This window comes from Dasypus novemcinctus, chromosome 5, assembly GCF_030445035.2.
Source record: "Dasypus novemcinctus isolate mDasNov1 chromosome 5, mDasNov1.1.hap2, whole genome shotgun sequence".
Taxonomy (NCBI): Eukaryota; Metazoa; Chordata; class Mammalia; order Cingulata; family Dasypodidae; genus Dasypus; species Dasypus novemcinctus.
The window spans coordinates 24,223,915-24,244,870 of record NC_080677.1 but is presented as its reverse complement, the minus strand read 5'-3'; the positions used below and the strand labels follow the sequence as shown (position 1 = coordinate 24,244,870).

The 20,956-nt window shown below is 38.3% G+C and overlaps 1 protein-coding gene across 1 annotated transcript in view; it reads right to left on the bottom strand.

Moving 5' to 3' along the window:
- Positions 1–20,956, bottom strand: part of DPY19L1 (dpy-19 like C-mannosyltransferase 1) — a 121,676-nt gene that overhangs the window by 94,292 nt on the left and 6,428 nt on the right. Inside the window, 5 exon segments of the mRNA XM_058296783.2 lie at positions 128–221; positions 915–1,035; positions 4,113–4,250; positions 6,915–7,002; positions 7,584–7,608. Of these exon segments, the coding sequence (XP_058152766.1) occupies positions 128–221; positions 915–1,035; positions 4,113–4,250; positions 6,915–7,002; positions 7,584–7,608 (466 nt within the window).

Genomic DNA, 20,956 nt, shown 5'->3' with positions numbered 1-20,956 from the left:
GGAAATATTTTTAGGCATGTGACAGTTATAAAACTGAACTAAGTTTACCAGTGATTCTCTCCTTATTTCCATTACATTATGCCATCTTATAAACATGCACTAAAATATTCTCAATGAATTGTCTTACCTTAAATATGTGCCATATATGAAGAATAATGCCATCATTAGTCCATTTAAAATAAAAATTACAGCAACATAAAAGCAAGCAGGATCTCCCAATCCTTTAGAAACAAAAAAAACATATTACTAACGATAAATTACATATCTAGAAATTCGTTTTAAAATGTGCTTACTATGAAAAACAGCAGATCTATTAAATGGTTGTGTTGGTTCCCATATGTAAGCACAAGGTGACAGCAGAACATAGATGGGAATAGCGTAGTAGCAGCAGTAGTTTTAAAACAAAGAAATTCTCTGCACTTTCTCTGCAAAGATGTGAGGTCTCTGCCCCCCGCTTTGTAATCTGGACGCACCTTCAACTGCAATGGCAGAGCGTCACTCTGACTTCCCAGGCTAGGTCACAAGAGGCCACGCAGTTTCCAGCTAAGTGTGACGCCCGACTACCCTGAGGCACCACACTATCAAACAGCCCAGGTCACAGCAAAAGGCCACATGTCAGCCCCAGAGGACAGCTTCAGCTGAACTCAGCCCTGATGTCATCCCAGCCCAAGAGCCAGACCTAAGTGAGGAAGCCTCCGCCTAACTCCAGCCTTTCCAGTTAGTCAAGTCTTACTGGTGGAGGCCCCTGATATCACACAGGGGAGAGGGCGACCAGCCCCTCTGTGCCCTGTCCCAGTTCCTGACTCTCAGAATCTGTCAGCATAATGAGACAGTTGTGGTTTTATACCACTAAGTTTGGGGTAGCTGATTGCTCTGCTGGAGGTAACTGGATGGTTTCACAGAAAGACACTTGCCTTCACAGCTTTCAATAGGACTGAGTCCTTCTCCTCTGGTAACCGTCCAACATATCTTGGTTTGGATACCAATCAAGTCCATTATTTTGGTATAAATGCGGTACCAGCTGGCTAAGATTACCTATTGGAACAAAAAAAAAATAGAGACATCCTAAGAAAATATATTATCCTCAAAGTTTTCATTAACAGAATATCTGAGATATTTTGGAAATTATCAAACTTGCTTTTACGGTACCATATACTTGACTCCCTTAAATCTAGTAAAATGATCCTCAGAATCCCCCACACAGATTCTTCACCAGTCAGTTTTGTTCTTCCATGGGTGGAAATGAAACTTACTAGTAAGAGTTGTACAAGATATAAATTTTTAAAAACCTATAAAAAATTAAAATAAAACTGTAAAACTCTAAAGGACCTCAAAAAATTTGAGCAGAGACACCATGTCGTCTTTTTTTTTTTTAATTTCTCTCCCCTTTCTCCTGCCTTCTCAGTTGTCTGCTCTCTGTGTCAATTCACTGAGTGTTCTTCTGTGACCGCTTCTATCCTTATCAGTGGCAGGGGGAATCCGTGTTTCTTTTTGTTGCATCATCTTGTTGTGTCAGTTCTCCATGTGTGCAGTGCCATTCTTGGGCAGGCTGCACTTTCTTTCACACTGGGTGGCTCTCCTTACGGGGCGCACTCCTTGCGTGTGGGGCTCCCCTACGCAGGGACACCCCTGCATGGTACGGCACTCCTTGTGCACATCAGCACTGCGCATGGGCCAGCTCCACGTGGGTCAAGGAGGCCGGGGGTTTGAACCACGGACCTCCCATGTGGTAGGCAGACGCCCTATCCATTGGACCAAGTCCACTTCCCCCATGTCTTCTTAATAGACCTAATTTTTAAAGATATGAATTCTTCAAATTAATTCATAAATATAAAATAATCCAGTTAAAATCCCAAGTGTTTCCAATTTATCTGCAAGTGTAAGGAAAAGGAGACAACTGAAGAGAATGTCCTAACAGACAATAAAACTTACTGCTTACAATAATAAAAATAACATGCAACTGGCACAGGAACAGCCAGATGGATCCACGCAGCTGCCGCAGAGGCAGCAGAAGGCACCCAGGGCTCCCTGCAGGTTCAGGTGCACATTTCCCAGCTGCCGGGAGGGTAAGTGCTGACAGCTCTCAGCTGAAAAGCCTCACCTCACTCAAGGTCACACTCCCTTCCCAAGGGCAACAGGCATCCAATGACTGGCTGGTCAATAGGGAAGGATAGAAAGGTAGGACAACCCTGCAAGGCCACCCAGGCTCCAGCTGGCTGAGGCCTCTGCTGCACTGCAGTTCAGCTCCTGCTCCTCCCTGACCCTGCTTCCTTCACCCCCTTCAGGTGGCGTCGCCAGGGGCACTCTGCTAGACATGTCCTGTGTGCAAGCTCCACTTCAAAGGCTGCTTCCCAGGAACTGAATACAAAGTCCAAAATTAGACACAAGCACATATGTATAATAATTTTGTATATAATAAAGATACTGCTTCAAATCAGTAGGGAGATGATGGACCACTCAAAGGGTTAGATAACAGAGAAGTCCATTTGGAAAAAATATAAAGTTAGATTCCTACCCCACACTACACATCAAAACAAATTCCTCTTATATTAAAGATATGTTAAAAATAAAATCATGAAAGAATGAGGATTATTTTGCATTTGTCTAAAAAAATCATAAAAATTAAAGATACATAGGTATGATACATCAGTATAGAAAAATAACATATACATCATACACACAGCTAACAAGTAAAGAAAAATCTGGGGAAAATATTTTACCTGTATAACATAGTATTAAGACCTACATATAATAAATGAGCTCTTACAAGTTTAGTAGAAATACAGACAAAGGACATGAACAAGCAAATCAAATTTTTTAAGTGCAAAATCATAACATATATATATCAATGAATGAAATACATCAAGTGATTTCAATTTCTTTTTTTGCCTACCAAATTAGCAAGAATGTAGGTAAACAAGCATTTTCAAAAATACTGCTGGTGGGAATTTCAACTAGTATAACCTTTCTGGAGGGCATTCAGGCTACATGTATCAAAATCATTAAAGTATATGTTGTGTTGAACTAAACAGTTCTACATCCACAAATTTATAGTTTAAAAAAATGAGGATGCATGTAAAGATGTGGCTACAAGGATGCTATTGCAGCTTTGCTTAGAATATTTAAAAATTAAAAACAGAGTCTTCATAAAATATGGCCTAAATAAACTATGGTAGGTTATACAATGGAATATAATATAGTCATTAAAATAATGCTGTAGAAGAAAATATGACACAGGAAGCCAGTTACAAATATTCTTAAAAGACAAAAAGCTTGAAAAAGTAGGTGCCGTGTGATGCATTTTTGTAAAAGTATGTCTATGTGGTTATGAAGAGTTCTTAATAAGCAGTACACTAGTAAGAACCCACTGAACCATGGCAAGCATCTATTCCTCCGTAACATGTATTTTCTCATTTATCAATGGGGCTAACTCTGCTTGCTCAGTCGGAACTGGGAGCCTGCTACGCACAGGTGCTGAGGAAGGAGGGCTGGGATCCCAGCAGTGCAGGGGCTTAGCAGGAAGGCAGAGGAAATAAACCTTGAGCAGGTGAAGAAGTGGGACTGGGGAAAGGATGTGCAGTATAAGAGAACCTCTCTTCGGGAGTCGAGGAGCAGACTACAGAGGAAGTACTGTCTAAGCCAGACCCTGGAAAACACACAGGGGTGGAAAACTCACAGGGATGTGTCACATGAAGACAGGGATGGCAAAGGAGAGGTCGTACAAATTTACTGGCATCACCTCCTCCCTTCTCCTAGACTGGCCCGCCTCTCCTTCCCACGCCAGCCCCAAGAAAGAACACTTGATAAAATGAGGAGTCCCAGGTAGGAGAGAAACTTTTGGCAAATGACATGTAAAAGTAAGGATGTTCCCTTGCTTATAATCCCCAAGTACACACCAAATCTAGATCATTTTCACATTTTCTAAACCAAGCAATTATAATAATTCCCATAGAATCAGTTAAGCTGCCCACAATCAATTTTTGCATAGTCCTTCTGAAGATACATACTTTACTTAAAAAAAAAATTTTAACCGAATTATACTTTAGATTTAGAATCAACACAATGCAAATAGTATAAAAAAGAAAAAAATCTCAATTGAAAAAGTAACTCACCTCGGGGTAAAGATTGAAACGTTTTAAAGTGTTAATAACAAGGGGGTACTCAGTCAGTCTATCATTCATTATCATCCAAACGCCACTTAAAAATGAGGGTGCTTCCACAATAGTCTTGAAGTAGGAATAATAGAGTCCCTGAAATAAGCATAAGCTCTAGTTATAATAAAAGGTACATAATTATGTCTCTTAGCTTCGAAACAACTTGAAACACACTATTTTTGAAAAACAAAGCAATAGAACAAGAGCTACCATTAATTTCATAGGTTTCTGATAACTAGTAAATTCTTAGGTTGCAGAACATTTTAATTAATTAAATTCAAACGACTAAACTTGAAATAGCTTCAAAAATAGCTTTAACACTTAAAAAATAAATATAACTCAAACAGCATGCTTCATCTAAGAAAATCCTATAATTCACATTAATGTAAGTAAAAGAGGCTATTTTATGAATTGGTGGTGGTTTACAATGGAATTTAAATTTACCATGAACCCAGCAATCTTCCCTAGCCAAAAATATTTCCCCGAACTGCTTGTTTGAATCGCCCAATCATTATCAGTTATCTTTCCTCCAAACTTAGATGCAAAAATACAAAGAAAGTTGGGACATATAAGTTACATTCTGATACCAAGTATCTTACAGACTATTTTACTGCCTATCAGTTTAGCATAAAGTAAGAACCCCACAGGCTTGGGTCTGGAGGGAGGCAGGGTATGGGTTAGAGTGGGGGGGGACCCTTTTTTGGCAGAAAGAGAAATTTTTTGGCTTCACAAGCTACTTTCAGGAAGTAAGAGGGGTGGACTAATGCAGGGGACAAAAAGCAAGAAAGTACTAGAAGCCTTAGGAGAAAGTACAAGTGGCAGTACAGGGGCAAGGCAGATAAATAGGATACAAACTCCATCTTCGAAACAATTTCACCTGGAACTGGCCTGGCAGCCAGTAACTTCAACTGCCAGATTCTCAATTGTATTTAAGGGTAATAAGCAAGGAAAAGATTTGCCTACCCAGGTATCTATTGAAGAAGGAAAAAAAAAAAAAAGCAGTTCCAGATACTATGGCATTTTAGCTCTCAAAACTTGTATTTCCTACCTTTGTTTTTGTAGTTTTGGCTTTGGAATCATATAAATGTTTTATTCAATTACAGAACAAAAATTTGAAAATCCCTAAATGTCAAAAGTAGTATTAAACAAAGAAATAACTATATATCAAGTTGGGAGTTTAACTTCATAAAGAGGATTTTCAAGAAATTTTAAGAAATAATTTGACTGTCATCCCTAAGGTCAAAAAGAACTAAAAGAAAAATTTTAATTGTTTGCAGAATTATATTTTTAGTAATACCTTTGGTACTATTGTTTCTAGCAAAATAATAATCTGATACCAAAATTCTTTAGGCTAAGAGAAAAGATACACATATATAGTAAAACTTGTACAGTCCTAAATTTGAATTTTTAAATGTGAATATAAATTCATGATTTCTTTCCTATTAAAAAAATATTACTTAATTCTGTTCACTAAAAAAACTAAACTCAACGGGCAATCTAGCAGCAGTGAGCATCTCTAGCACTGAGTGTGATCTCCCATTTGCCACTGAAAGGAATAAAGGTTCTTTGAAAAACTGATTGATTCCAGGTGTGGGGAAGAACTATACAAGATGAGCCCTTGTAGGACTGGAAAGAAAGGAAGCTACAGAATACTAGTTAGGACATGTCAAGGGGACATTAGAGTCAACTGCAAGGGCTCTCACCAACTAAAGACAGGAAAGTTTACAAAACGTAAATGTTCAAGTCTATCAGCACATAATCCTCTAAAAGAAAACTCCCTTCCTCACCTCCAGAAGATGTCAGGGAACCAACTGATAAATAAAAAGAATAAAACAGTTTCCTGCCTTTCCTGTGCGAAGAATACCTCAGAGAAACCAAACAGGTTTTTGGGGAAAGTTCTTTATGAAAGGATTTCGGCTAATAAATACAGAAAGAAAAAAAAAAAAGAATGACTAGAGAGTCATCATTTGCCAATCCTAATAAAATAATTGACCTAGGCAGACGGCATGACATTGCCTAATACCATTGATTAATCTCAACACCACAAAAAGTGAGACATTAGTACACAGCACCACCTATGACATTTCCTGCCAGAAAATAATCAAGCCGGAAGCTTACTCTGATCTAGCAATTTCAAGAACCATGGGACAGAGGAATAAGTTAATCAAAACCACAGAGACACGATCCAAGGCAGAATGTCGGTAATTCCACAGGGTGAACAACCTGGATTCTTCTACAAGGAAATGGAAAGGAAAACAAAACAATAAAAAAAAGGGGGGGGGGGAGGGGAAGGGAACTTACAGATTAAAAGACAAGATATAACCAAATGCAATGTAAACATTGTTTAGATCCTGATTTTGAATCAAATGTTAAAAATGTTAAAAACAAAAAACAAAAACAATGAGCCAGTCAGGTCATTTAAATGCCAACTGACATTTGAGGATATTAAGGAATTGCCATAAATTGTTTTCAAGTGTGCCAAAGGTACTAGTTTAAAAAAAGAGTGTGTATGCTTTTGAGACAGTATAAGTGGAAGAATTTACAAATGAAATTAAATTATGTCGGGGATTTGCTTTAGAAGAAATGGACAAATGGGGGTAGAGATGAAAGAAAAAGGTGAATTGTTGAAGCTGGGGTTGGGGGTCGGGGAAGATGCCTACTCTTTCTACTTTGGAAAAGCTTTGAAATTTTCCATAGTAAAAAGTATTAAAATTTTTAAATTGCTAAAGTACTACCATAAAATACCACATAAAATCTAACCATTTCAGTGCGAAATGCCATCTCCCTTTCCAAGGTTGAGAGGTGAGAAAAATGACGATCATTTTCAAAGAGGTGTGTTATATGACTCCTGCAAAAACAAAAAAATGAAAAAGCAACAGTGTTGAAACCTACAAGTATTATTTTTGAAAGAAATTCTAAAAGAAGTAAAATTATCTATAATTTTGAAGTTAATTTTGTTAACTGTTTTCCACTCATCCATGCTGACATTTTTACTAAAATTTCATTCTATAAGAAATTACATTCATATTAGATATGAAATTAACTGGGATAATATATTTTAAATAAATACAACAAAACTATAGATTAAACTATAAAAGTCATTTGAGTTACCATTTCTGAAATAGTCTGATTAATGAAATTGATATTTCTATCCAAAAGATTAAAAAAATTAATCTTCTTCTCAACATCGCAGACTATTAATGCTAAGCAAAGTCTCAAATATAGCCTCTTTAATAATGGATCTCTTTATTAAAAAATTCTATTATTCTGACCCTGATTTATCAATTAAACTACTTTGTCAGACTACTGCATTGCATGTGATCACGTATATTCATCATTATCATACTGAGATTATTCCTTTAAATATATGGGAAACAGTTTTGGAAAATTATAGACACCTGCAAAAAAATTGGAGAAAAACAATCTTACCAGTGCAACACTGCTGCAAAGGCAGCTGGAAGAAGAAAGAAAATTTAAATTACTCTCTTAGCATAAAGACATATTTTCACATTATAGAAAAGCATTTTCAAAGCTAAGCATGTCAAAGCTTGGTATGTGTGATGCTGGATTCTTAGGCACTGGGGAAAGAAGACTGACAGTTTAAAAGAAGCCGCAGGGTTAAGCTTAAAATAACGGAAGATTCGGTCATAAAAGAATTAGACGTGTAGCTACAATTTTCATTCACTCACTCATTCAACAAAACATATGAGGGTTTGCCAAGCACTCTACAGTAACCATCAGATGGAAACTACCACAAATAGAACTGAGAGAGGTAAAGATAACAGAATAAAGAAATCCATGGTAGCCTTAGAGCAGGACTGGGTGAAAAAAGAGGGAGCTATCACTTTATACACTTCTGCAATGTCACAATTTTTACAATAAATTTTATTCTTTTTTTAAGCAAATTTAAAACAAAGCAAGTAAGGAAGGGAAGTGGAAAGGGAGAGAGCAAAAGAAGAAAGATAAGAGGGAGAAAATTCAGTCTTCTTATAGAACAAGATTCATCTAATTACAGACTTCTGATTAAGTAGCTACTAAGGAATCAGTGTGAAAATACTCTTGGAAATAAAATATCTCAGATCTTATTGCCTTATTCTTAAAGAAGTATCTATAGTTTTTTAAAAATTAAAACATACATTTTACCTAGGAGATATGGTTACAAAAGACAAAGCATTCTCTCCGGAAAGCTGAAGTTGCAACCATGCAACTCAATTTGTCATTTGACATTTGTTTATATACAGTGCTTTGATCCTTTGAAATTTTCAAATTTTTTGTTGATGAAATCTATCATTCACTTTCTTTTCATTGCCTTTAAAGAATTTCTGCACCCCATGATCATAAAGTTGGGCTTTATTTTCTCATGATTCAAATATAATTTTCTAAATAAATCATTGTTCTCTCACAAAGCGTAAATGACACCATTATCACACTAAAGGTTTGTCACACTCATACTTTGGTAATCCCTTTGAGATTATAATTGGAATTTCATTTCAACTTAATTTAGAAAGCATCTACCTGTTTACCACCAAGTGTTTTCATACCCATAAACATGGTAAATATCTTCAATTGTTCAAGGTTGCTTTTCAATTGCTCTTGGGGAAAAAATCCTATTGTTTATACCATATAGTTAATATAAATTTCTTAAGTTTTTACCTGAGAGCTAATATCCATGAAATCTTTTTCTATTATACTTACTGGATGTTGTTTATATATTTATTTTGAAGTACATTTATTTTACTATTTGTTTTTTAATTGCTCATTAAACTATTAATTCTTATAGTTTTTTAGTTTATCTTCGATTCTCCATTTTAAAAAATATTATTTACAAATGATAATTCTCTCCTTTCAAGTAATTTTACTGCTAGTTTCTTCTCATTTGGCAATAATAATAAAGGTCCAGAGGAGTGCTTAACAATTCTGGTTGCGAAGATGTAACTTGACTCCCTTGTATTCTGCTGACTTTATAACAGCAGTGCATTAAGTGGGATCTGTCAAGGTCATGATCCCTACTTAACTCAAAATACCACAATTTTTGGGGGAAGGCTAGGAAATGCAACTTGGCCTTTAGTATCTTCCTTTAATTCAATCTCTACTGCAGTAGATCTAGGAGACAATCATCAGAGTTCTGGTGTGTAAATGGCACCTTTTTATAGTCTCCAAGTTGATTCATAATCTTCCCAGTGTTTTGTATTCTTTTGTTCATGTCAACTTAATAACAAAAATAATAAAGCTACTACGTGCTTATTACATGCCAGACACTTCGTAAGTGCTGCACTTGCACACATTAAATGAAACTTCGCAACTTGCCTATGTGGTGGGTACTAATACTTCCCCACTATACATGAGAAAATGAGGCACAGCGAAGTTTAGTAACTTGCCCAGGGAAACAGTGAGTAAAAGAAACAATTGAAGTTGGACACAGGAACTTTAGCTGGAAAGCCACATACTGCCTCAGTTGATAGGATAGAGGGGGCTAGACAAAGGATGAGGTACCCTGATGTTAAAGTATTCTTATTCCCCTTCCTTGTTTTCTATTAAAAAACAAATCTAAAAATTGCTACATTTGTTGATAGTTTTATAGAAATTGTAAATTTCATTTTATAAATTAAAATTTCAGAGCTATACATTATTCAAATTTTCTAACAAACTATATTTATCTACGTCATTTATAAAAGGAAGGCCCCAGGAAAAAAAATACTCCCTTGTGAGCATATAATTTTAGCATAAAGACATAAAGTCACAAAACCTCTGGCAGCCCCTTAGAGAGCTTTCCTTGCCTTCTTAACTATATATTCTGAATGATTTCCTGTAAGTTTATTTCTGTGATTATCAACCCTGCCTTTAGTTTTTTGGGGGTGTCACAAAAATTGACGATCCATTTTTTCCTACTTTAACACATGTCCTATTTTAGCATTCTAAGGAACTGAAGCAAATACAGCATATATGTAACAAATCAGAACATAAAAACTGTAAACTTCAAAAACCCAAACCTATTCTATAAGAAAAAAAGGTGTTCAAGGAAATGAGGTTTGGTTGCTTTGCAATCTAACTCAAAGAACGGCAAGCTTATGACTGACACTGAGCTCTTAGGTTATCCTGGGAGCACATAAATTAACAAGGCTCTGGAACTAAATTAGACACTCCAGGATGCTGCGTTAACCCTTTCTGATTAGAGAAACTTTGTAGCAGTTTATATCCCATTAGATCAGATTCTCTGCTGAAAACTCTTCTTGTTATCTGAATCTTGGTTAAACAACAGACTGTAAATCCCTGAGGGCAGGAACAATGTCCTACCTAACTTTACCACTGCACTCGGCACAAAACCGAGCGCACAGGCGGGTCGCAAATGTATCGAATTAAGGTGTACAGCATTCTATAATCAAGGGGTGAACTGAGCTAATCCTAAATCATGTCAAATAATAAACCTAAATTGAATATTCTTAGACTATACATATATAGTGTGTGAGGTGTGTTTACATGCGTGCACACGTTTGTGCGGGTATGGAACAGGTTTTCAAGGATAGTGTCTCCATCTACTGAGTTTAACCACACGGGGCGTGGCTGCGGCGGCCCCGCCCCCCCCAGGCCCCGCCCCGGCCCGCAGGCCCCGCCCCGGCCCGCAGGCCCCGCCCCGGCCCGCAGGCCCCGCCCCGCCCCGCCCAGCCCAGCCCCGGCCCCGCCCCGGCCCCGCCCTGGCCTGGCTCCCGCTGCGCTCTCCTCTCGGCCCCTGCTCGCTGGCTAGGCCCAGGCGGCTGCCGCGCTTCCCCGCCGGCCGACCCACAGGACTCCAGCGTCCTCGGCAGGAGGACCGGGACGTGCCTCCGCCCGGCCGCCCGCGGCTGGCAGCAGCAGTGACGAGGCCAGGAGGAAAGGAGAGAGCAGCGGGAGAGGGGCTTCTTCCGCCGCTGCTGCGCCCCACCACAGACCCCCCAACCTCCCCGCTGTGCGCTCGGCACCCCCGCCCCGCCTGCTCGCGCGCCCTCTCCCGGGCGCATCTCCTCCCCCAACGCGGGAGCCAGGGCAGCCCCCCCGACCCCCTCTGTCAGGATCTGCAGGAAGCAGAGCCCTGAGGTGTGCCTTACGATAGCCCAGCGGGGTCTTCTGCGCTCAGGTTTGAGACCCACGTCCTCTTTCTCTGTTCCTCGTCCCCAAGCTATTAGAGCAGGAAGGCCCCAAGAAGTCGGGGTGGGCCTCTTCTTGTTTCGTCCCCCCGGGGGTAACCCGCAGGCTGTTCTCCCACAACTGCGGCCACCGCATGTAAATTGTCCCACCCATGTGCCATCCCCCTTACACGTGCAATTAGTCACCAGTATTATACTTAAAATTTACAAAGTACCTTCACATGCTCTCATGTGATTTTCAAAACAACCTTGTGAATATTCTCATTTAACAAATGAAGAAACTGGAGCTCAAGGAGATCATTTCCCTCAAGAGGGAGCGCACACACACACTTGGTTAAGTAGCAGGACTCATCTGAACCCAGGTGTTTTAAATCCAACTCTGAGTTTCTTTCCATCGTGCCTTCTTTCACATTTGTGGGTCCTCGATGACCTTATCTTTCATTTGAAAATTTTAAGAAAACAACCTATTCCTAAACTGAGGTTAATCCATACTTAAAGCACTCTAAAGAATGTTAAGTTTCTCCAAATCTCAAGTAACAAAATGACACAAGAAGAGGTTAAGGACTCTCTTTACATATATCTAGACAATGTTTTCAAATCAACTTTGACAAGTTCTCTATTCAACCCCTTCCTAATACCACCAGTCCGCTCTTATTATCCCTACGGGTCTAATCATAGTCCCAAAGTTTCCTTCCAGAAGCTGAAGTCATCAGTAAATAGACAACCTGCTCCACACCAACAATCCATCCTTGTCTGAAGTCAACGTCCTCTTTCTAAATGTACAGATCTGAGCATCTATTCTGTCTCCTTGCAATCCCTGTGATTTCCCATCCCTCAGTGACTCAAACCCATCTCCATTCAATCCACACACCCTTTATTCTGGATGCACTGGACAACAATCCCCTAAAACACCAAGTTTTTAAATGATTCAATGCCTTTGTTCCTCCCTGAAAAAACTCCTGATTTGATCTCTGAAGTCAAGGTGGCTTTTTGTGCAGCCTCTCTTACCACACCTAAGCAGAGCTAGTCGTGGATAAACACTTTCCTCTGCTAGACCGCAAGGGTCTTGAGGCTCGGTCTGTGTTTTATCACCAATTAGATCTATATCTCCTAGCATCATGCCTGGTAACTAACTGTCCATTGAGGGTTGAACTGTTAAATTACTATTACCTAAAAGAGTGTAAGAAATTATAGAATATACTCATTAAATAAAAACCTAAATGCCTAAAGACAATATCTAAATTCCAAACTGATGAAAGGGCTCCCATTACATGAAGGTAAAAAAAAATTCACAATAAATTTAATATATTGAAAGAAATCACATTTCTAGTCTAGAATGAAACAACTGCCAGTTTCTACATGGTAAATCATAAAATAACAAGTGAAAAGACTTTCTTTGGGCCCAGTATGAAAGAGAGAAAATTGCTATGTGCACCACAAGCCCAGCTCCTTCCTTCCAGCTCCTGGATTTTTCAGTGGGTTATGGATGCTTTCAAGTCATCATGTATCTAAGTGCCTCCAGGATGCATAAGGCATCTTCCTAGAAGCTGGGAAGAATGCTGAAGAAAAGTCAGCTGACATTTTTGCCCTTAAACATAAAATCTTCAAGAGCTAAAACTTAAGTACATAAAATAATTAGAGAACACAAGACAATATGACCATTAGGCACTCAAGCAAATGGTGCAAAGTCTTACAACTATATGAAATCTGAGAAGGCAAATCAATAATGGCCTTCTTGGGGCATGGTTTAATAAAGTGGAATTACAGGGAATCCTCAGATATGGCTACATTTAGGTAGGGGAAGATGGTTAAGGAGAAAAGATGGATATAATAAAGCTGGATGTGGCTATCAATCCAACACAACAAAATAATTCCTATCACTAATATTGGTGGTATGGACTTAAAGAATAACAAGGAACTAAAATTTACTGAGGGCCCAGCTCACTCTATCTGCAGTACTTTGCTCTCAGCACTCCACGAACACCGGGAGGGGATTTTGGCCAGAGCATCCCAACCAGTGTGGTCTCGAGTGCCAAGAATCGGACAGCTAGAGTCCCCTGGACCAGAACCTCTGGGTTTTGTAGAGTCCATTCATCTCCCCACTCTGCCAAACAAATATTACCATTTTTCTACATGCCCCATGATGGAAAGATAGTTGGAAAGCACTGAGCTCATCAATAAACAGGCAAGTTTCAGAGAGCAGAATATCATAATGCAGCAATATAGAGTCACAGAGATCCAGTCCATGGTTTGCATTAGACTCACCAGTAGCACTAAAAAAAACCTGATGATACTTTAAGGACTAATCCAGGGTCCCTAAATCTGAAACTCCAGGAATTTTTGCTTTTTAATTCACAAGTGATTTGGAGGTAAACTGGTACAGGGAATGACTGGAAGAAAATCTAGGAGATCTGTGAGGAATCTGTCCCTTATTACTCCAGATGTGGTTGAGACCAGCAGTAATTTTATCACACGAGGGATTGTAAAGAGATGCAGAATCTCAGGGCCCAGCCCAGACCTCCTGTATGGGAATCTACAATTTAACAAAAACCCCAGGTGATTCACTAACACTTTGAAGAGCAGAGGGTCTCAACACTGCTTATTGGAATCACCTGAGATCTTGACCGTTCCTGAGGCCTCCTTCCCACCTTCAGAGATTCTGAGTTACTAGGTTTGGCATTAGGGCCTCTATATGCTCCCCAGTTGATTCTAATAAGAGACCAGGACTAAAAATACTGATCTGAGAGGAGCAGATAAAGATTACATTCCTGGACCCCACTCTCAGGGACTATGATTCAACAGATCTCACTTGGGGGCTTAAAAATCTACATTTAAAAAAAAAATCTACATTTTAAAATAAACACCCTCAGATGACTTTGATACAGACCAATTCTGAGAAGCACTGGCCTTCTGTCAGGAGGTCCAGTAAGGAGAATACAATAACAATCCAGATATGAGATGAGGACACCTGGATCAATAGTGATGAAATAGGCTTTCCCAGGAAAAGGTAAATATAATTTCAAAAGATAATCTGAAAGAGAAACTGACAAAACTTGATAGCCATACCTAAGGATTAAGAAAAGAAAGTTTTATATCAAATTCCTTTTTACTTCCCCTAGTAAGGCCATTCTCAAGAGGATGGATTCTTTTGGTTTTATATGACAAATTATTTAGCCGCTCTGGGTCTCATTTTCATCAAGTATAATGTAAAAAGATAGTTTTACTTGAGTATCTCTGCTCCTAACACTTACTGACCTTGAACAGCTACTGCTATCACCATTAATATCCAGTCTTCACACTCTTTGGTGGTCTCCATGGCAATTTTCTGTCCTCAGTTTGATTTTCCTGCTCCCCAAACTACAAAGTCTTGGTAGGTTTGGTCCTTTTACTTTGTTTTCTGCTCTTTAAATAAGGACAAGTTTTCTATTTTGAATAGGGAAAGGATAGAGATATTGAGTAAAGCAGCAAGCATCAGGAATGCTTTAAAGTCACAGTCATGACAAAAAAAACTTCTGCTCTTGGTAAGATCTGGACCCCGGAGTGGTCTACATGATGATGGCTTTAAGGTGACTTTAGTCCATCTGAATCTCCTCCATGCATTTGGCACTTAGCAAAATGGTGCTTTACAATGGTTAAGAAAAAATATGACATTCTTAATTATAATAAAGTCTAACGTTTTTCAGTTTGCCGCTTACAGAGCACTTTCACAGTTTAGCAAAATGATCCAGGAGTACTTTGGAAGCTGATATGGCTCTTATTTTCCAATAAGGCTCCAGGTCACATGACTGAGACATGCCAGGTGAGACCCAGAACGTTCCATGGTTTTGACTGCTGTTGTTCCCAGGACTCCAAGCTCAGGCATGAAAATGTAAATAAGCACATTCAACCAAAAGAATGCACAGGCATATGGGAGGGAACTCCTTATACACTTTTATTTAAAAGTGAATACATGAAAACTGTAGAGCATGAAAATATACATCACTGCCCCCATATGGAATATAATTAGATTTCTAAACAGAGAAATATACCAAGTTAATTTTCACGTATTTTAAATATTTATGTATATATATTAAAGTAGGCAATACTTAATACAACAATTACCAATATATGTATTTTTAAAGCAATAAATTCTACTTTACCTTGAAAATCTTACCTGTGGGGCAAGATGGCAGAATGAGATGCTTAAGGGTCTTTCACCCTAAAGACACTTTTGACAACCAGCAAGAACTGGCAGAACCATCTTTCTTAGGGCTCCAGAATATAGTCAAAGAACTGCAGTAACAGGGTAAGTGCCAAACCCAGAAAAAGGGCTACTTAAAAGCAGTAGGATTTCATGGCACCCTGCCTGGCCCCTCCAACACCCCTCACTGGGCTAAGCCCAGGCTCCCAGCGTGGATCCCTGGTCCAAGTTCCAGAAGGAGCAGAATAGTCCTTGTGTATATGCTCGGAGCCTGGATGTCTGCCCCAATCTTACTGGTGATGGCCTGAGGGAAAAACTGTGCCAGAAAGGCAGCTCAGAGAGCTCTCCTACAGTCATGCTGCCTGGGACAAGAGATTGCTGGCTATAGAATATACTGTGCAGTTCCCAGGACCAGGAGGAAACTGTGTCCTATAGGGAAGAGGTGACATTTGTAACCTTGTAAACAAGGGCATTCCTAGGGCCACCCACACAAGCCAAGACAAGAGCCATGCTGAGAAAGTTTCTGGTAGGTCCCTACGCTTTGGCCTGGATCTATTTTCACACAACATTTTGCATAGATAAGCTCTGAAGGAGAGCACTTGCATGGGTTAATCTGTAAAGACTGAGAAAAGTAGGGCTTTTTTTTGTTTTGGTTTGGTTTTTTTGTTGTTATTGCTAGCTCCTGGCATTCAAAGAAATCTCTGTCATAATATTAGGTGGATATAAGCTTAAGGAACAGAGTTCTCAGAGTTGAAATCTCAGCCTTAACACAATAAAATATCAAGATGTCCAGGTTTCAACAAAAGGTTACAAACATACAAAGAAGCAGGAAGCAATGGTCCAGATAAAGCAAAAGATTAAAGCATGAGAAATCATCAATGAGGAGGACCAGACCTAGGACACACCAAGCAAAGACTTTTAAACAATGGTCTTAAGTAATACTCAAAAAGCCAAAGGAAAACATGGACCGGAAATGAAGAAAATCCAGAAAACAACAGATGAACATAAACAGAACTTTAATAAAGAGATGGAAATTATGAAGAGGAACCAAACAGAGCTGAAGAACAGAGGAACAGAAATTTATTATTCCCTAGTACAGTTACACAGCAGATTCCAGCTGACAGAAGACAGAATCAGTGGACTTGAAAATAAGACATTGAAATCATTCAGTCTGAGGAGCAGTAAAAATAATTTAGAAAAGTGAATGGAGCCTGAGTAACCTGTAGTATATCATCAAGAGCTCCAATACATGCACTGTGGGAGGCACAGAAGGAGAACAAAGAAAGAAAGAGCCAGAGAGAATATTCAGGGAAATAATGGCTGAAAACTTCCACAAATTAACTTCCAAGGCTTGCAATGAACTCGAAACAGGCTAAACTCAAATAGACCCATGTCTTGGTATATTATAATCAGACTGACAAAGGCCATGGATAAAGACAATTATGAAAACCTCAAGAAAGAAGCAACACGTCATGTGCAAAGGTGCCTCAATAAGATTAAGTGATTATTTCTCATCAGAAACCATGGAGGCAAAGAATGTAGTGGGATGACATATTTAAAGTGCTGAAAGCATTAAAAAAAAAAAAAAAAGCCACCAAGAATTCTATATCTGGCAAGACTATCTTCTAAAAACGAGGGAGAGATTAAGACATTCCCAGATAAACAAAAGCTAAGGGAATTCATTATACCAGAAATGCCCTAAAAGAGATGGTAAAAAAAAGTTCTGCAGTTTGAAAGGAAAGGACAATAGACAATAGATCGAAGCCACATGAAGAAATAAAGATCTCCAGTGAGTGTAATGACATGAGTAAATATAAATGCCAATACTATTATATTGTGGAATTACAATAGTATTTGTAATTCCACAATTTCTTCCTGCAGGATCTAATAGGCAAATGCATAACATGTAATGATAAATCAGTGGTTTGAGGACTCAACATACAAATATGTAATTTGGGACAAAAACTATGTAAAGGTGGGGGGACAGAGGGATATAGGAACATAGCTTGTGTATACTATTGATGCTAAGCTGATATCAAAGCAAATCAGATTGTTATCGATTTAGGCTATTAAATTTAAGCCCCACGATAAATATGAAGAAAATATTGGAGAATATACAGGCTCATAGAGACAGAAATTAAAGTACAGGTTGCCAGAGCTGTAGACAGAGGGAATGGGGAATTAATGCATAATGGGTGCTGGGTTTCTGTTTCGGGAGATGGGGAAGTTTTAGTAATGGATGGTGGTGAGGGAAACTGCAGAAATGTGAATGTGATTGTTCCCACTGAGTGGTATGCTTGGGAACGGTTGAGATGAGAAAAGTTTAAATTGTGTATGTTTGCACAATTAAAAAAAAAAGAGCAAGCAAATAAAGAGACAGTGACAACTAAATGTACTTTGTGATCCTGAACAAGCTTTAATAGGGAGGAAAAGAGGCTCAAATGGACATTACTGGACATATGAAAAAAGTGGAATATACACTATAAGCTTTCTATCAATGTTAAATTTCTTGAACTTGATCATTTACATTTAAGGTGGTTACATAAGTGAATGCCCTTGTTCTTAGGAAAGGTACATGGAAGTATTAAGCAATCTCAGAGCATGATGAATACAACCTATGCTCAAGTGGTCAGAAAACGGATGGATGGATAGATGGACAGATAAGATAGATACATACATACAAACATACAGCAAATGTCACAAAAAGTTAAAACTGGCAGATCTGGGTTTCTGGGCAGGGCCAAAGTATGTCGACATTCTCTGTATGGAGCTTGTATTATTTCTGTTAACTTTCCTGTAAATGTGAACATATTTCAAAATTAAAAATTAAAAAAAAAAAACTTAGCCTTACATAATTTGAATAAAAATATTTTGAAATAAAACCATAATCTTTATTAGTAATTTTTCATGAAGTTCCTCTTTATTAAAAAAAAACAAACTCACATTTCAGTGCTTCAAAGACAAGTAACTAAATAAAACACATGGCCAAAATAAACATACTAGCACATGAATTTTAAGCCCCATTAGATGTTTCTGAACAAGCATAAGTGAAGTAATAAAACTTTAGCAAACCTAATGGAAAAAGTGTAGGTGATGGATGCATCACTTCACTATAGAAAAAAGTGAGATTCACACACACACTATAATCATATTCAGCAAAAAGTTTTAACAATCTCATTAAAAGATAAATTATTCCATTTTTAAGATTATGGATTTTTCCTAAATTGCAAACCACCCTGGATATCAAAATCCTTATCATTTAATTTACATGATTAAGGAAACTATAATACTATTCTTACTATTTTACTGTTTTTAACATCCATACCAAAGAATCAACCAAAACAATCAAAACCAATTCAGGATTTAATAGTTTTATATTTGACTATATAAAAAATAATTAAGCAAAGCCAAATGGTGACCAACAGGTTGAACACCAGATATAAAAATCAGAGTGACTCCCCAAATGAACAGAAGCCAGCAAAGTAGGGCTACTGGTAAAAGGTATGGGATCTTGGGACATTTATGAGTTCATCTTTCCATTACCGTATCTTTGACACCTGCCTTAGGCTTTAGATCTGAAATCTACAACCAGATAGACAACAATGCCAGAAGACCTTAATTTAATTTCTACCCCACACTTCACTGAGTGAACTCACTCCTGACGCTGGTTCATTCATTCACCTGGTCTACTTTAGTCTCCTCACCCCTAAACTTCTGGGAAGTAACCTTTAGCTCTAGATTTTTATGGAATTTCCATGGAGAACAAAGATTAGAAAAGAGTGAGAAATAAGGTCCTAATTAAAACACACATGCCCTAAAAGTGGTGGAAACAGAAGCACTGTAAAACCTGGAGAAAAAGATTCTGCAGTTTGAGAAATGCAGTTCTAAAAGACTGCATTACAAAAAGTAGCAATTACTGTTAGAATTAAATAGGAGCATATGGTGTGGAGCAGTCGCATTTTAGGCAAACTGGAATTGGTATAAAAATATGGAAAAAAAAGCCTCTCTCTTTTCAATTATGACAATCTCCCCAAATTAAAAATTGGTCAAGAACAGCCTGTTTTCTAAATTAACTGATCAAGTGACTTACAAAATGTATTTAAGATATTGTTGTTGCTACCATAAATTAGTCAATAAAATAATGCCCATCCTTCATCAGTACAATGATTCACACTGGAACTTCTGTGATTTCGGTGACAACTGTGCTACTGTTTTATCAGTCACCACTATAATAATTTAAAATCACAAACGCCATGTAAGCATTCATTAAGAGATAGTGATAGTGGTGAGACACTCCTAAAAGTCAATAACTTTGGAAAGAAAGTGAGAAGTGAGAAAAGATGCTAGACATGCACTCAGGAAAAAGAAACAGTAATAACCTGCGAAAATAAAAAGCAGTATTAAAGCAAAAACATACTACAAAAATGAAAACTTTATGTACTCTGAAAATTAATTCTTCTATTTTTCAAATGTATTCCTACTCAACAATTCTTGATTAAATCATGAAAGGAGAAATGATCCTCCATATAAAAATAAAAGTGCCTTTATGGGATTAAACAGCAGCAGAAAGATCTCGACCTAGAAAGAGATTCAATTCTTAAAAGCTTTGAGGACTAGTAAATATGAGAATGGATAACTAAAGAAAGCCAGTGGACCGTTTCCTGGAAGAGTGAAAGCATACCTGATGTTCTGATGGTCTGGGTAAAGTGCAATCTGATGGCAAAAAATGAACTAGCAAAACAAGAATTTAGGACTGAACATATAAAAAATGAAGCCAAAAGTCACCTCATCTAGAAACATGATGATGATAATTTAAATATCTTACAACATGTACTTTGAGTCATGAATATACCAACATATGAAGTGTTTAGAAATCATAATAATATCTATTACAATTTTATCAACATCCACCTACACATACGTATAGAAGTAAAAAGTTTATCTGCTTTCAGTAGTGACACCATAATACTGCCCAAAAATCAATCACATATTGATAATATATCCTTATATTTACATAAACTAAACACATCACATTTGTTATTTGTTTGGGCACTCATCAACATTAAATATTCAGAACCCTTCTATGGTATCTTTCAATAAGAAAAGATGTTTAGGTGATTATAAGCATTCTTTAGAGCTTGTTTGCACTTCCAACTGGCAAGTTCCTCCCCCTCCCAACTAGCCACCCAGCTGCCCAGGAGGGTCAGCCCTGTCCACCGTCAGCACCAGCCCAGGCAGGCATTCCAAAGAGCTGTGCCTCTGTCCAGCAGAACCCCACAGATCCACCCCAGCTGAGCCGCGAGCTGAGCCGGCTGCCCTCCCAGCCCTCGGGGGCAATTAAGCAGAATTCTATTTTAGAAAGGAAAACAATGGTTTCAAGTATTGAAGAAAATCTTTTAAATCCCTAATTCCCATCCTGCTCCCTGGCTTTAACATAAACATACTCGGAGCTGGTGCTCAGGCCGTCTAGGTGTCCCCGTGGACGGCCAGCGCTCCAGGAG